The following is an 18,369-nucleotide window of genomic DNA, read 5'->3' as shown; positions in this document are numbered from 1 at the left end:
AGATTAGCAAGTGGCTGGTACAAGCCCAACACAGTGATGCCTCTCTACTGTCGGAATACTTAAGCTGTTGAATGCTTTGCCACAAGATGTCACAGATGCCAAAAGCTTGCGTTGTATCGGAATGGTGACAGTACAAAGTCATATTAGAAAAGTCCGTGAAGGACTGTTACATATGAAGAGAGTTTCCAGCTGCGAAAGTATGCTGGGGATTATCACTGTATACTTTGGCTGTCCTTATGTGCTCATAGATATCTGCCAGTGGACAGCTCAGATGGACCGAAGCATATTTTGTATTTGAATTGGTGTAGCCTTTTTCTTCCTATTGGCTTTTCTTATGCACCAGCTTCCCTAAAGTCATAAAAATAGATTTTTTTTTTCCTGTGACTACAGAACTGAAACTTCTCACACACTTTACAGAAATAATCAAAACACTGTCAGTAGATCCAGAAAAATAGAGTAAACAACCCTAACCATTCTGTGATTCTGTGACATCAAGCTTATTAGCAATTTGAGATTCGGAGACAAATTCCACTGACAACATACGTTTTACTGTATTTATACAGATTTAGTTAGTGAACATTTATTCTAAATGTAATCTAAAGATTTGATCTCTAATGACCAAGTTCTTTCCAGAAGATTTAAATATGAAGGCTTGGTCAGGCAATTTTATTGTACAACATGGTAATAGAAGTGGAGAATGTCCAAACTTCGTAGTCTGTTATATGACTCCTAATTGTGAAGGTAACAAGGAACTCTATAAAATCATCTGCCAGGCCAGGTAATACACAGGCATCTGTCTTCTAAAACATTGACACTGAAACGTAGCCTGTTGTATTATGTGGGCTAACAGTGTTTTCAGGAAATGGTGCTGTTAGTTAAGGATTAGATTTTGGGCTGCAAACAGAAATTACGACCGAGAGCAGTAAGGCATGTAACACATGAAAGGAATTTGAGCTATGGGGATATATCTTAGTCTGTCAAGGGGAGTCACTGTTCAGCTGTGTTAAGGATCTGGACAGGGTACACAGCTTGGCTTTAGTTTGAACAGTTGATGTTGACTGTAGCTCCTCATGCTTGTTCATCTCCACCCATATCTGAAGATCTGGATTGCACAACAATTCCTATGCCAACACAGTCTTATGGGAGAAGTTTGAACTTCAAGTCATGGAAAGCTCAGGTGGCACAGAATTGTCATTCCAAGCTATTTCATAACTCACAGCTACCCGCTTGACCCACCAGCTGCATGGAAGGAGCTGTGGAAGCGCAGAGAATGGATTATTCCAGTGTCAAGAGGCTGAGAGAGAGAACCAGAAAATTTGGTCTCTGTGTTTGCAGACCAGCAGAGCCTGAACATACATGAGTAGCAACTGGCTTGATTAGAAGGGATTCTTGTTTTCCTAACTGGGGCCTTTAGGGCATGGAGCGTGCCAGCTCACACCTTGCTTTGTCTGACTTGAATGGGAAGCAGGGGTGAAAATGATAATGAGTTTATCTGGTTAGTCACTGGCTTGATAATATCTTTTCCTGTAAGGAGAAAAAGTATTTTCATGAGCTTTTAATAAATATGGGCTTATGGTTAGATTTAGATTCTGTGTCCCTAGTTACAAAATAAAAATAATAATTTTGAATAAAAATAATGTCTTTATTTTTCACTAATATCTTCTAATTTAAGAGGCCTGGCTTGTGCATCCAATTTAAAGAGGAACTCAACACCTGCCACGTGGAGGCAGGAAAAATCCAATTATATTCCCATTGCTTACACTAAAGATCCATATGTGGTATTGGAGTCACGGTTCTCCTATTTAAAAATACATTGTTGTGATAATTTCATTCAGTTTTGTTTTCCATATTGTGTGGTAAGATGCAACAAGATCTGTGTTGTGATTAAGTTATTCTACCATCATTTCTGGTCTCTTTGTCTTCTGCCCTCTGTTTAACAGTGTCTTTGTCACTATTTTTCTAGCCTGATTTACTACACTTTTCTATCCCTTCTTGCTTTTCTGTTCTAGATATACTTCTGTTGATTTTTCTGTTCCACTTTCTTCCTTCTTGATTTCACATCTATTGGATTCAATTCCAATTTCTCTTCCATCCATGAGGTCTCTAAAATATGGCTAGACCAGTGTGTCCATCCATGCTATTTTATACTAATACAGGAAGAAAAAACATATATTTTTGTCAAGTCCACTCCTTTGCACATCTCCAAACTCCCCCTCATGGTCATGCATCTGCAAGTGTCCAGTTCATGTGAGCTGCTTCCCTGTACGTTAATTCACACTACAAAAACTCAGAAAAAAGGGATCTAGAGTGGTTGGTAGGATGCTTAGTTCATGTTGTCCAGCCAACACCTGCAAGCTGTAAATTGTGGAGCTCTGTATTGGGTCTTGATCCTGCTACTGTTTCTCCAGGATAAGGTTCTTGAGATTATTGAACTCTCTGAATGGTTTCCCTGCCTATCTAGGGAGCCCTTTTGCTATGTAAGATTCTGCATCTTCTCCCAACTTCTACTCGGTGTCCCATGTAACACTTAGGTAACAAATGAGCTTCAGGAACAAGATTGAGTAAGCATTCTAAGCCTATACCTCGTACATCTCACCCCCTAAGCAGTGTTGCTAAGATACTAAGTCTAGTAAATCTACAGCAAATGTTTTAGTAGTGTTTTTCAGAGTCCTCTTTAGATGTTTTGTTGGCCCTTACACTGAACACAAGTCTTAAGTGGATTTCACATATCCTGAAGTGGTTTTTCCTGTACCTATTATCCCCACTCACAACGGAACAACAGTAATAACAAAGTCACTAAGTAAGATTACAATGTCTGTTTCTCCATCCGTACAGTAATTACATTTTAGATGCCTAAAATTCTTTTATATTCCACCTGATTTCTATAAAGTATAAAGGTTAAAATTGGCCATCTTCATTATCATCTAATATAACTGCAGTTACTCACAAGGAAGAAGGGAAATTTAACAGAATATTTGTTTACCTTACACTTTGACATTCTATTACTTAGCTTTTGTTTTACTTCAAACAGACTTTGAACAAGTAATTGATGAACAATTAAAAATAGTCGAGGAAGTTTATACTTTTACAAGGAGAAGTTAAACAATTTACATCTATATAAATTCTCATAAACTACAATTAATGCCTTAACTTTATAATATATGTAATAGTTTATTTTAAGTTAACTAAAAAGGATAGTACGTTGTGTGGTATATCTGCAGATTGGTTAATAATATATATGGGTCTAAGGAAAGATCAGAAAATAATTACTAACTTAGTTCTATCATTTTGAATATGCTTTATTTCTAGTTTTCTTTCTGTACATTATTCATCTCTAATTTTACTTCCAATTTTAATATTCTTCTAATTTTTGGTATTTTAATGAAAACTTTTCCAACAAAGTTATTATATGATTTATTGAAAAGGGAAATTACTTCTATTTGTGCTAAGGAGAGGTGTTAAGAAAATTACAGAGTGAACAGAATAGAAACATACCTTTGAATTAACAGAGTTTGTCTAGTCACTAGCTAATCATTCTTTCTGTAAGTGGTCTGTTTGGTTTTTCTTATCATCTGTTTCAGTAATAGACTCAGTCAAATGTGCATACATTCAACTTTAAATGCAGGTAAAGAATATAGGGTGTGTTGTAAGTTTTGATGGAAGACTGTCAAAGCTTTTAATGGAGAACTAAAATTATGTGTTCATACGTAAGGTGTTTTTAATGAAAGTAAAATAATAAAAAAATATGAAGATTGGACTTCTGCTATTAGCCATTTTTTTTATTTTGAATTTAATAATTTTCATGCCATTTCATTTTTCTCGTTTCAAGGATAGTGCTTCCAAACACAGTAGCCAGTTCTAGTATCCTGCCCATGTTTAACAAAGAATTCTTTTAATTTATAAGGCACCTGTACAGCCTCAGTGCCGTGTGATTTTTAAAAGTCCCAAAAAATCACATTCCTTTTAAATTATGCACTTATGTTTCTGAGAATACCTGCTAATCTTGTCAGTCATATATTAGGAAAGTGATGTCTTTTTTCCCTAGGTGACTAAAGTGTAATATATAATTAATCTGTAATTTTTATGAGCCAAATATCACGTGATTAAAATCATGTTAGTGAGCTGCTTTATTTTTATTTTGCATTCCAAATTATGCATTCCATTTTAAAAAATCCAGGTTTCCTGGAAATTGTGCAAATATGGAATCAGATACACAGAACTAGGCCTAAATCAGTGACAGGCATAATTTCCTTTTTAAATCTAAAAGTTTATAAGCCCTAGAATTCTCCCTTCAGATGAAAATATGGGCTCTAAGCATTTAAATAACTATTTGGAAAACAATCCCAGGATGAAAGAGAATATGATCGAAAATGTGCTCAAAACAGGGAAGTATTTAGAAGCTGATCCCTCAACGTGATTCTGCTGAACCTGAATACTCTGAGTTGAAATAAGTCATCATCTTTGCATAAACTTCGTAGCTGTGAGGAATAGCCTGCTGTCCAGTGGCTGCCCTCATCCATCATTAAGAAGTAAACTGTGCTGATTAATGGAAAATTGTAAGAAACATGGAACGGTGTGTTGCCACTTAGTTGTTTGCCTGTAGAAAAAGGGAACACTAATTAAGTTTTTAAAAGACTTCAAATATATTTTAAAATGTACAGAATAATAATTCCATATTTGTGTATTTAAGGGTGTACTTACAGCTTGACTCAATGTTGCAGCTAAACAGTTTTGAAAATGGGTTTACTTCAAAGTAGTTTAACTGTTTCCTCCTGTTCTAAAGCACTGCAAATAGAGACTACACCATTAACCACCCAGTAGATGCTTCTAAAATGCATAGCTCAGAGAAAGATTTCTAGTTTCCAACACTGAGCAGTGATAAACATAACAAAGAACCTATGAATATGTCCTATATTTTTAAAATAATCTAGTTTGCTGCTAGTATTACAGCAAGGAAGAACACATCAGTAATTACAGCTATAATCCACTTTCCTTTTTGCTTTTTTTCCAAAATTCCTCAAAAATTGAGTGTGTCGAAAGCAGTTTGAACTGGACATGGTATTTTAAATACTTTTTGACTGGCCATAGCAATTATTTCTGCCAGTGGAAAAAAATAAATAGGAGAAGAAAGTAGACTTTTTCAGTTCAAGAGTGCCAAGAAATGTGTTGTTTATAGTAAAAGACTGATTTGGTGTGCATTAGCAAAAATTGTTTTGCTGAGTTCTCCTTGCATGTAAAAATTCACTCACAACTCCTTTCCCTCTGCATTTTGCATATAGAATTGTAAAGTAGGTGTTTATAGCATCAGCATTTTAAAGGCACTGATAGCTGGGCAGATCCTGCCTTAGGAGTGGGAAGAATTTTCTTTCCTCTTTATCACTGTTTAGCACGTAATTTCCCCTGCCCTTTCCGCTGTCTGTAATAGGAGAGTCAAGTCCCTTTTGGTTAAATTCTCTGTTTCTCCTCTTCCTCCTGATTAAACTGCTGAATGTGTTCTTCTTGTTAAATTGCCACAGAAACGAGGGTTCTGTACACAAGACTGTAAGAGCAAAAGGCAAGAAACTGAGGACTCAGATCCATGTTCTTCTTTCCCTTTATCTCAATAGTGCTTTTAGTAAACTGGTCTGGAGTTGCAGAGAAGCCAGCTTTAACTCTCCCTAGACAAAAACCTCTTCTAATTTGCCTCTCCTCCTATCACATCAGTGAGGCTGGTCAGTCCATTCCATGTAAAGCAATGGGGAAAACATTAAGGAGAAACTGGCAGATGCTTCCATGTCAAGGTTTTCAGAGGAAATATAATGTGTAGCCTGGCAGATGGCCTACTAAAATAGTACATTCTATATACACAAGAGATTGAGCCAGCTAGCTTTTGTTTTCTTTTCAGAGGACTATCTTCTGGCCTTGACGCTGCAGCATTTTTGGTAGGAAATATACTCTATAAAGCGCAGACCCTGCAAGAATAGAGAAATGGTTTGCCTGGTGACATTTTCAGTGAGCAATACTGACAGACTGTCCTTTTGCTTTTAATTTTCTCTATTTTAAAATGTGCTCTGATCTACTTTGGTACTTTCTTAAGTACCTTTGAATAGTATAGCAGATCGTTAGGCTAACGTACCTAAAAAGTTAGGGTGGTGGTTCTTACAGATAGAGCATATACCAAGCAGAGCCAGAAGAGCTTTAATTTCTTTGAATCTGACAATGTCTTTTCTATGTATTTTGTTTCAGAATTAAAGTGGCTCAACAATCGGTAAGCAAGTTAACTGCAGAGAAGAAAGTTGAAACGAAGAAAATCAATCCTACAGCTAGCCTGGTATGATGTGTTTCTCAGTATGACATTCAAAAGGATTTTTGTGACACTATTCTTGTCATTCAGAATGATTATGTGTTTCTTCTGTTGCTGAAGCGTAACATAACATGTTTAGTTTGAGCATGGCAGAGTGGTTTTCTTCCCAAGGAGAAACCTTTAAGCTTATGCCCTATGGTAGTCCAACGGTTAAGTTTAAAACTTAGTTTAGGTATGCCTACGTGTGGCTCTGCTATTTTAGACAGCAAAAGATGGTAAGAGCTGCTTTTCTGGTTTCTTCTGCGCTTCCACTGAAGGTTCTTGTATTTTCTTCCGTGCTGTGTAGGCTGCATACATTTGTCCAATGGCCGAGTGTCTTGTTTTTTTCAAAAGCTTGCGAAATCTTGTCTGCTGTATCGAATAATGGTAGAAGGGATTAAATCCCCATTTTGTTTCTTGCTGTTTCCCAGGTTTTTTTATACAACAGAAAAAGAGGACTAATAATTTACACTGTAGATAGAACCTTTTTTTTGTCTCTGTGCAAGGCACACAGGTTAGATCAGCATTTCTTAAACTGTAGGAAGCAAGAGACTAAGGGAAGGAAATGTGCATGAAGGAATCAGGGTATTTCCATTCCCAGCAGAGCATATCAGTTGCACGGCAGGCGGCAGAGATATGAAGGACTACACTTGCTTGGGTCACTAAACAACATCATCTAGCTAATGCTAAATTAGAGCCTCTATGTCAGCAGAAACCATTCCAGACAAGAGAAGGTAGTAGACTCACATGAATTGGAAATGTATCTGGTTTTCTGTAGCTCCACTGCTCTTCATGGAGCTGCATATTTTTAACGGTACACAGTATTTGACAAGTTTATAACTAAAGAAAGCTCAGTTTCTCTACAGTAAGTAATGATCTGGTTCTGAGCTTTTCATGAGTGCTTCAGACATTAATTTCTTTTTAATTAAACTCTAATGTACTGTGACTCATTTAGTACTTCTCAGTCTTCTAGACCAAATGCTCATGGCAACTTGAGAGGAGGTAGAAATTATAGACAAGAATCATAGTAAAACTCTTTCTTTTTCATTAACAGAAGGAAAGATTACGTCAAAAGGAAGCCAGCGTGACGGCCAACTGAAAGAAGAAAGATAAAAATGATCGTGTACTTCATACCTTGCATGTTGCTTTACTACACCCATGGCCCAGGGAGCACCTTATATTAGATACTGAATTCTGCTTTGCTAATCTGTTCCAAGACAATCCACTAAAGACTTTTCAGTTCCTTCAGAGGAGTTTGTATATTCAATGGAGAGAATTCTAAGAAGGTTTTTACATGGGAACTAAAAATTATTTTCTGTAACTCTTCCTTACATTGCTTAAAATGCATCTAGTTGTTAATGGTTATTTAAAGTACTCTGTGAATAATGCATTAATGTAGAAGAGCTAAAATGAGCATTGTGGGTGCTAAGTAATGACTAACAACCTGTAGGTTATTTACAGGGCTTTATGTAGATGAGAGCAAATATGCCATTCAGCTCACAAAAGACTATTATATTATACTTTTTGTTACTTCAGCAGTAACTGAAGTAAAATTGACTGATTCTAAATAATTTCACAGTGTCTAAGTATTGGATGCATCTTTCTAAAGCTGATTAAAAGTAATTATAGATTTATGCTGTATTTTACTATAAATATTTTTATAGAAGCTCGAGCTTATGCCATACTTTAAAATGGAAGCAATATTTTGCACATGAAAAGGAATAGCTTCAAATTATTAAGTTTTATGATTGATGGCATGACTGATTCATTCTTTTTTATGGTTTTAACCTAACATTTCCTAAATTTTGAGCTTCAAAAGAAAAATATATGTTTTTATTTCAATATATATTGAAAATATCAGTTCCATAAAATGATGATTTTATTAGTCATTATTCATTGAACTGAAATACAATAATATGTCTCCATGAAGTTACATTTACCATTACATCTCTAGCTTTCAATTCTGTTGAAACTTTCTTTTAAACAGTGAATATCTCACTCTAAAATATATTATGCAGCCTGCTTTTGTCCTCCTATATTTGTATGAAGAATGTGTCCAGCATACATATATATATATGTAATTTTAAAAGTAAAATGAGGAAGAAATAAGAGTCTCACTCTCCTCTTGTAACATTATAACCTTTGCCCATAAAGTAGCAGAGCCTGAAAAAAACCCTATAGAATATCCACAGTTACTTGAGGATCCTTGCTGTATTTTAGGGATTCGGACTCTCACACAGAGACCTTGAAGCAGAAGTTAATTTAAGGTAAAACAGAAAAGTGATTTTCAATACAAATAGGTAATGGCCTGTAAATAGGAACAACAAACTAGAGAAAACATGCTTCTGCTTGCCGTCCGTAAGAGAGACATCCCATTCTTTATGTTAATGGTGTTTGAAGTTGGTTAAGAAATTAGGTAAAGCAAAAAGTACAAAAAGGTTATGAGGGAAGGTATTAGTCCTTAACTCAAAGATTTCATATATTGCAGGTTTCTTAAATGAGTATCTCTCTCATTCCTGCATAAATAAAAATAAGGGAAGCAAGATTCCTTGTATCTTATGGAGTTTCTAGCTGCTGCAGGTATCCCTAACACTCAAGATTGTAAGCATAATTCTTATGAAAGCAGACAACAATATATTAGCAAAAATAATCTGATTTGTAGTTTGACTATTCCCATTGCAGAGAAATAAATTCCAAACATTTAAGTTTTCTGTCTTCCACCAAATAGGTAAAGTACATTCATTTCCAATATTATTAGTGATAATAATAACAGGAGCAATAATGCTTATAAAAGCCAAAGAACAACAACAAGCAAGGCAATTCTGATGAGTGTTTAAGCAAACAAATTTTGAGTTTGATATGGTTTTCCATCTATCACAAAGATAGCGTATATTGCCATTTGACTTGATCGAGGATTTTTCAATGAAACGTTTTGCTTGAAATATTAATCAACAAGAGTAGAACTCTTCGGGAAAAAAAGACTGGTTTTGGAAATTCTCATTAGAAATATATTACGGAAAAAAGTTTTTTTAATTATTGAAGTATCTTGTTTCAAAATTTCTAAATGTGAAGTTTTGTTTTTCAGTTGAAATTGACTTTTCATTTTGAAATGCTGAAAAATGTATATAAAAAGAGATTAAAATTATTGATGTAAAGCATTCCTTGATCAGATTTATAATTCCTTTTTCAGATTATAATTTTGCCAAAATGTTGAGAATTTAGGCTACTTTTTGAGAAGATTCAAAAACTTAGCACAGAGACATTGTTTCTTCCTCATCTTCAAATCTACTGATTTTCCTTTCAAGACAGACATTATGATTCCAGCTTCACCCATGGCTTAAATCCTCTACTGCTAGGTAAACTATTTTTAAGTGAAAAAATAATTCACCCAGACTCTTTGACTCATTCTCTCAAGACTTTAAGACTCTTCGATGGAATTCATCAGCTAAATATCACACTTACACCCCTAGTGATACCCAGAAGTGTCTTCAGACAGTGATTGAAGTGACAATGGTACACCTGCTGACCTTAACTGAAATGTTGTATTAGAGAAGAGATATTAACAGATAATATATTTCCATGTAAGCTGTTCAATTATAAGATATGTAGATACTATAGATATAACAAGTGAGCATCAACAGCATTCATCTTGGGGTCACCAAGTGTCACCGAAAGTTTTGGTTTAAGCTTGCATTTAGTTTGGTGCCTGACTTTACCCTGAGCTTTCTAGTTTGGGTGGAATAAAAGGAGGGAAGGAGAAAAGAAAGAAAATAAAAAGATGGAATGGAAGTCTCTGGTACATGTCTACATTGCTGTTGAGGAAGTAAAAGTAAAGAGTTCACTAAATGAAGCCAAGCAGCAATACCTAGACAGTTAGAATTTTCTGGGCTATGTATTTTAAAATACGTCTACACTGCATATAAGTCACTCTGTGACCACAAAGTAGGTGTGGCTCAAGAGAATTTTTTTCCTGTTTTCTCTTTTGTTTTCAACTCATCTGTTACTGCCAAGCTTCTCAAAGACTCTAAAGCAAAGCACTATTAAACTCCATATTACTCAGTAGGTGCATATTACTCAGGAAAATTATATACATTACTGATTTACAAATCAAAGTACTAGGAAGAACTCAGTTTTAATGAGTAAATATCAATAATTCATGAAGTGCTCTTTACCTTATTTACATTATCATTTACTGATTTAAAAATTAAAGACCTCTTACCATCTTTGAGATATTTTGACAAGATAAATTATATTTTCACTGTGTTCTTACTAATCTATGAATACTGCCCAGGTGTTATTCCATGACTAACCCATGTAAATGTTTAATCATGTGCTTTGTTATGGGGTTGTAACTGTCTAGATTGAATAGTATTATACTTTGGTATAATTTCTGTATATACAGAAGATTAAAGTAGAATGGATGGAATATTCAAAAAGCAGAGAAGAAAATAATTGAACATCTCAAGAGGTTCTAGGAAGGATAAAGTTTACATAGGATTTCAACTTTTCTGAATTGCTGAGGATATCTGCTCCAACAAGATATAAACAGCCAGGGTATCTCTGAGCAGTCAAAATTTTTTCTACATGAAAAATAAATAAAATATTTTGTTTTCTATATGAGGTACAGGGTTCTTATTGCCCTGATTTTCCAGTAAATTGTTAGCAATTTCTTTCTTAGATCTAAACATCTTTCCTAGCTGATGAATATGGGGCAGTGGAAGACTCTGCATTTACTTATTTAATAATACTATTTCTTCACTGTTTCATGTCAATATCTTAAAAATAGATGCCTTAATCTGGTGTGGGTGTGAAATTTCAGAAACACCCAAACAAGTTTGAACTATTCACCTCATTACAGCATTTATGTGCTTTTGAAAATCCACCTTCTTAATCTGTGTTTAGGCACCTGTGTAAACTTATATTTTCAGAAAATCATATCTACCTAGTTTATGCTCATTCTTGGCCTTGTCTTGATTTTGTTCAATATTGTTATGGATCTCACTCTTTGTCCCCCACGCCTCTCCCCACCCTTTCTTTTTTTTTTTAATACCTTTAGAATTTATTAACGCTAGTTAGTGAATTTCAGGATTTGCAGTCTGGAGACTTCTCTTTGGTATTCTTCTTCTGAAGATAAGCCTATGTATTTGCATATAAATGTAAAGAAAATTAAAAAGAAAGTTAAGAGGTAATGACTATAGTCAATAAGTTGCTTCAAAGAGAGAAAATACTAGGGACTAAATTGTTGCTTGAGCCAGCAAGGAAGAATATATTTTAAAAAAAAATAAAACTTAAAACGAGATAAATTAAAATTAGAAATAAATTCCAAACTATTAGTAATGAGGCTAGCTAACCACTGGAAGAAGTTAGCAAAGATAGTCGTGGTTCCTCCGTTTTCTGATGCTTTCTAATCAAGATGGAACATCTTTCTGACAGGTTTATGTAGTCTAATACAACTTATTGGACTCTGTTCAGATGTACTTAAGTGGCATCCCATAACCATTGACTCAACAGTTCAAATAGTTCCTTTAGACAGAAAAATGTAAGAATATGTATGTCAAAAGACCTAATAAAGTATTTTTGTCTCAGGTGTAATGAAATGTTCTTATTCAAGCCAGAAGAGTTCTTTGTTGTGATTTTAAATTTAAAATATGATAGATAGTGTGGTGTAGAACAACACAATGCAGGAAAAACATAGTCAAATTATAAACATTTGTATTTCAAATGATTAATTGATTAATATCTGTCTGATGCATCTTGTGGTATTTACAAGGTAGCAAATTTATATCCTCAGGAATTCAACACTGTGTTAGAGATTCCCAAGCTAGATCTGAGAAAACTGGCATTTTGGATTGTGCGATGTGAAATCCCAGAATTACAGAAACACTAGTTCCTTAGTATTTGTCAAAGGTTTGAGGACATGCAAGGGAGTTTACCTTGTGTGCAACTAACGTGATGCAAAATTTAAATAACGGTCACTCCTTTTAGTGAATTATCACATTTGACCTGTTAATATCATTAACAAACATTTCCACTGCTCAATAGGGTTTGAACTATACCAATTTTATGCAATTGTTTTAGAGATCTAAATTTCAAAAGTTGTGCAAGCAAAACTGGTAGAACTTTGCAGAAATACTTGGTTTTCCAAGTTTTTATCAAAATGCCTGCAAGAACTTTTCTTCCCGTCTTTTATTTTGGGGGTTTTTTACATTTTTTTCAATTAAAAAAATCTCTTAGAAACATTACTGTTAGAATGGATGATAGGTTTTTGCCATCTTGTTTATAATATGATACACCTAAACTCTGTAATATTTTCAGTAAATTTGGCAAGCTTCAACTGGCTTTGAATAGTTTTGATTTGATATCTCACAGAATTCAAACTTTTAAATTAGGGCCACTTTGTAAAATGTAAGCACTGGGTATAAGAGAACATTTCTTTTAAGAAGCAATGAAATAAAAATGCCGAACTGGTAACTGATAAGGGTACCACCTTCCTGGGAAGACATTGTCAAGTAGCACAAGGTTTCCCATAGTGTAAAACAGCACTGCATTTCCTGTGGTTTGTTTCTGCCAGATGTCATCTTAGAGTAAATTAAAGGCAACGATTTTTTTTATATATATATTTCTGTTTAATTTCATTTCATACTTTGTCACCTTAATGTCATCTTCAACAATCTAATATTGAGGTAATATGAAGCCTTTCCTTAGAGGCTGATAGTGTAAGTGCTTATATATGCAAGTAGTTTTATTTATACAAGTTTTCCTGTGGCACACACAGTAAATAATATCCATAGAAGACATTATGGGACTGAATAAAATCTCTTTTAGAATCCTGTTATGAAAATTATCCTGAACTATCCCAATATGAGACAAGGATTTCTTTTCTGTGGTAGGATCTGCCTCAAAAGGTTTTGGAGCTCTGAGAGCTTTTGAAGGATGGAGGATAAGCTCAAAGTCCTAAAGAGCACTGACAGTCTGAGATTCATGTACTGCATTGACTCTGACACACAGCATCCTTATAGGTTAAGCTCAAGCGACTTTAGAAAGAGGAGCTGTAATGCCTGTTCACTGGTCAATAGCATTTCTTTAATCTTTTTTTGAATCTGAACAAGATTATATTTGTCAATCTGAATTACACATTAGAAAAATTTAAATGGTACATTTTCTCTGATTTCCCCCAGAGAAACCAAGCTTGTAGTTCTATATTTTTACTTTCTCATTTGGCATGCTATAAATACATTCCATTGTAGTTGGACAAATGCTCATCCTGGGCAAATATCCACAGATAATATGTTATAGAAAACTGTGTAGAGGTCAAATAATATAGCGCTATTTCCTACTATTGGAGCATCAATAGTCAGCAAATGAACTTATATATTGTATACCACCTGATGCATATTTCTTAGTTGTAAAGTAGTTTAAGGAATGTATTGCCATTAGCAGCTAATCACTATAAACTGGAGAAAAGCCATGCTCTTCTTATAGTTCTTTTTTTTTTTTTCTCTTAATATAACGAAGTTTTGTGTTGTGGGTATCTTCGAGATTTTAGGGGGAAGGTACCATTTTGTAATGAATCAAAATAGAAAAAAGTCACAGTTCTATTCTATACCTCTTTAAATCTGACAGGAAGGTGAAGGAATAAAACTGTTTTCATTCCACATAAAAACAATACTTTTTTTTCTGATTCCTTTTCATTCAGTTATTCATTTTGTGATACAGTCGGGTGTATTTTAGAAGGGCTGTAAAGAAATTAGAAGGTTCATCTATGAGTCTCATTCCTTCAAGATTCTCTGTAATGTTCAAATTCAGCACACTGGCAGGGGAAACTGCTCCCCATCACTGTTTTTCTTCAGCAATTCATAGAATTCCCCACTCTCCTCCTTTTATTAAAAGTAAAGTCACATCCTTACCAAACTGGTTGCTAAAGATCCAAGAACAACTCAATTATTGGGTGAGGAGAGGTCAATTAACTTCCAAACCACAATGAAGGCTTATGCAGTTTTACTGAGCATGAGTTCAACCATCATAATTCACCTAAGTTGAACACAACTCAAGGAGTTAGACAATTGATACAGTGTTTTCATGGATTTCTGTTACTTACGATTTTACATCAGGAAAGCCTGTCTCTCTGGGTAGGAGGCAGAACTTATGCATTTAGTTGGGTAATCGACTTCTGTGCTATTCCAGACCAGAAGTATGTGTGATACAAGACACATATCTGAGTATTTTGCCATTACATTTATACATATTTTCCACCAATTAGGCAGGGACCGAGTACAGAGACTCTGTAACATACCCAAAATGAAAATGTTGGTAAAAAAAAAAAAAAAATTGAACCGTATAAATCTCACTATTTGTTTCTAGCCAATTTTCATCTGAAGATGTGCATCCTCACATAAGTTCCTGTTGAAGTGTTGGGTTTTGTTTATTTTAATTAAGAGGTTACATTATCTCAGAAAATCAAGCCAGCTTGTCTTGGACAGGGGCTTGAGTAGTAGTCAGACAAAACAGCCTGTGTACTGGCTCAACAGGTCAGTTTGGTAACTACTGTAGCCTGAACAACACAGTTTCATCTGCATATATCTCAGTATAGGGAGACTCTTGAGAGAATGCCAAGTTCAGAAAAGATATGTCAGATGAAATGCATCCTTGTCACATTGCTCTGGTTTTGAAGCGTCAATGATATCTGCTGCAAAGGACAAGAAGACTCATGTTCCATGTCAGGTGGGATTGAATAGGGGCTTTTTACAGAGAGTTAGTGAAAGTACTATTTCGTTTAGGAGCTCTCAGCAAAGCTGCGAATACTCAGCTAATGACTGGCAATGTGTTGCCCAGGAGCAAAAGAATTAGTTTTATAGTTTTTTGAAAATCTATATTTATTACAATGACACACTATTTTTTTCGGGTATATCAGCCTCAAGAAGAAAAGCTGCCCCTGTCATTGTACTGAGCCTTTAGTCTCTGAAGTACAAAGCTTAGAGCTTCACCATGTTCAGAAGTTATAGGAAGCAAAAATGGAGAAATATTTTGGCAGGAATCAGAGTTGGCCTCTGGAAAGTAGGATTATAGTATGATTTTCAACTTTCATTTAGTTATTTTGAATTTTTTCTTTGTTTTCCTTTCCAATAATTCTGAGTTGAATAGTTGCACTGTTGAACATTATTGTTGTTGGTTCTTTTCCCTCTCTCGATATTTACCCAAATCTCTCAAAATACAGGGCTCTTTGGCTGGTTAACTTCTCTTTGAAGATGTAGCAAAATAGCAAATTCTCTCCAACGCTATTTATATTCTCTATGTACCTAGCAAGTTTCACAGACATAACAGGGTTTAAGTCTCTTATGTCCATATGGGATTTGCTTTAATAAAATCTGGTTTGCTTGAATGTTCACACATGTACTCAGCAGCTATATATTTGTTGTCATTTGAATTAACCTCAGCTTTGCATTTTTCATGCCACAGAATGTACAGCAAAAATAATGGACTATTAGTATAGTTTAGGGTTTTTGGTTTTCAGGAATCAAACTCCTTTGGGTAATTCTTGACTAAATATGTTATAATTGTCCAAAAAGAATAAGCTAAATAGATTCAAGTGCTTTTTTTCCCTCCTTCTCATTGTAATTATATACGTGTGTGTGTATGTGTGTGTGTGTTTCTACTATGCATCTGAAAGTTTAATTTTCTCAAAAAACAATATGTGCACATGATTAACTTTGTAAAAGTTACAGTAGTGGTATGGAGTATTTATTTTTAAACTAAATTCTTAAGGAACCATTGACTGTAAATAAAAGACTATATTTTCCTCCTCAGTATTTTTGTTCATCTTATCAGTTGTATTTTTGTATGCAAAATCTATTTTGAGATACTCTAGGTCTCTCTGTTTAAATAAGTCTGTCTAAATAATGTTTTATATTTACACTGCCTTACTGATCCAGTTAATATTCCGGGTTCAGTGTGCTTGTTAAAAAAGATGCACAATATTTTGGGGATCTGCAATGAATTCAAATATGTAGCTTACCAATTTAAATTTCATGAAGGTATTTTAATAAATGTTGGGAGGAGTTTGCATCTGAAACAATTTGCACACACGTCTGGGGATCTGGATTTTCTTTTAGTTCTCATGCCACTTCTGGCAACTTGTCATATTTCCAAGTACATAATATTGAAAAGCTCTTCGACGCTTTTCAGTAACTCAGAGCATACTGCCCACAAAATTATACTAAAATAGTATCTCAAAGGCAAGTATCATTCATGTCTCCAGACACTAATATTTCGGTTCTATGTTACATTGTAATTTTATCAATATTTTACCGTTACTTTTATTACTCTAGACTGATAGCCTAGGAAACCTCACTGTAGATCATTAGAGATTTTATTTTTCAGCTTCTCTACAGTCAGCATACAAACCAATTACCATTTAAGTATAAAGTTATAGAGTAAATTCATCCAGCAACTGACCATTAGGAGAGTACAGAAACTGGAAGCATCTTCACCAGAATGGTCAACAACTCTCTAAAGACTGGTGTATTTTAGCTAGTTTTGAGGGGGTTTTGTCATCACACGTCACATAAAGCTAAAATAGAAAGAATGTTATTTGGTTTTAGATGTTTCTGAGAACAGTGCTAGTGTGTTTGTTTGGAAATCATCTTTAGCAAATCAGAGTGCTCATGTCAACAGAGAATAAGAGCAAAGATATTCTATGAAGGACCTTGAAAATCATAACAAACTACTCAGGTTAAAAGAAGGAGTCAGTGCAAATACTCAATAAATCTAGAGCAACATGATCAAACCAATGGTTTTTGGTTTGAAAAGTTGCATTTCTCATCACAGAAAATACTACTGCATTGAGACTGAAGAAGACAAGGACCTGAGCAAGGATTTCAGCCATACAATGAATTGAAGATGCCAGATTGAAATAATCACCAAGATGTAGACATTAACCAAATGTGAAGAACTGTTTGCAATCAGTTTTCTGTAGAGGAGAAGGAGACATGTAGGTCTTGGGAATACATGCTAGGTGCTTAAATACCACAATGTGAGCATGGTAGAAATATTGAGACAGACACCGAACAGTTAAGCACGTATGTAATGAGTTAGATCATTCTAATTAAAACTAGCTAAGCCAAAGCAATCCAACATAGACACAGTTGCTCTCTTTTCCTTCTCTTGTTATTTATTGTCTAGTTTCTTGATCCTTTAAGACAATAAAATACTGTGCTGCTGGCTGAGGATACAGATGTTTTAAGCTTTTTTGCTTGGAATCTTACTGATATGCTAAGATGTCATATGACAGCTTGTTTCTCTTTCTCAACATGAACAACTGGTTTAGTGTTCATCAGGAACCTAAATTTGACCCTCAGGTCCAAGAGAAGTGTTGGAGTTCTGAAGTTCTTGAACTGTCTTCGTGCTTCTTGGAATGCAGGACTTTTTCAGCAACTCACAAGATCTAGCCAAAGAGCAGTATTTGCCATAGTGCTGTGCTAGTTATTCTGAGGGAGAAATACCACATGCAGGGAAGAAAATACGTCAGATAAAGTGAATTTATTTCCAAGAATAAACCTGTATACTAATACCAAAATTGAACAAAACCCAAAATAGTGAGACCAATCCTGAAGTTCTAAAATAAATGCTACTCTTCTGAACATATAAAGCTCTTGTCAGCCATAAACCTGATTTTCTATGCTGTAGACATCTTCATTATATAATTGTTAGAGTATTTCAGCTCTAGAGTTATTGAAAGGTACTATTTAATAAATACAGAATGAATTTATAATAGACTGCTGTTAAGTACTTTAAGATGAAATGTCTGCTTCTAGTTAACAGGCAGATAAGATTAAGATGATTAAATACATTCAGAGCTGCACTGTTACATATCTGTAAATACTACAACTACTTATCCAGGGGTTAAAGTTGGAGATAAAAGCAGGCAATTATTCCTAAGTCATTTTGTTTATAAATATGCAGATACATATATATGCATGTGTATATTATTATGTATATATACACACACATCTCTAATAGAAGCTAAGCTATTTATATGGGAAAAGAAATTT

At 34.6% G+C, this 18,369-nt stretch overlaps 1 protein-coding gene across 1 annotated transcript in view; it reads left to right on the top strand.

Moving 5' to 3' along the window:
* The window catches only part of FMN1 (formin 1), a 137,870-nt gene extending 130,385 nt beyond the window's left edge, over window positions 1-7,485 (top strand). Inside the window, exons 16-17 of the mRNA XM_065636384.1 lie at window positions 6,226-6,310; window positions 7,377-7,485. Of these exons, the coding sequence (XP_065492456.1) occupies window positions 6,226-6,310; window positions 7,377-7,421 (130 nt within the window). The 3' untranslated portion in view covers window positions 7,422-7,485. The remainder of the gene's footprint in view (window positions 1-6,225; window positions 6,311-7,376) is intronic.
* The last annotated feature ends 10,884 nt before the right edge of the window (window positions 7,486-18,369 follow it).

The sequence above is a fragment of the Caloenas nicobarica genome, chromosome 5, assembly GCF_036013445.1.
Source record: "Caloenas nicobarica isolate bCalNic1 chromosome 5, bCalNic1.hap1, whole genome shotgun sequence".
In the NCBI taxonomy this organism is placed as follows: domain Eukaryota; kingdom Metazoa; phylum Chordata; class Aves; order Columbiformes; family Columbidae; genus Caloenas; species Caloenas nicobarica.
Note: the sequence above shows the minus strand (reverse complement) of the source record. Positions and strands in the feature narration are given on the sequence as shown.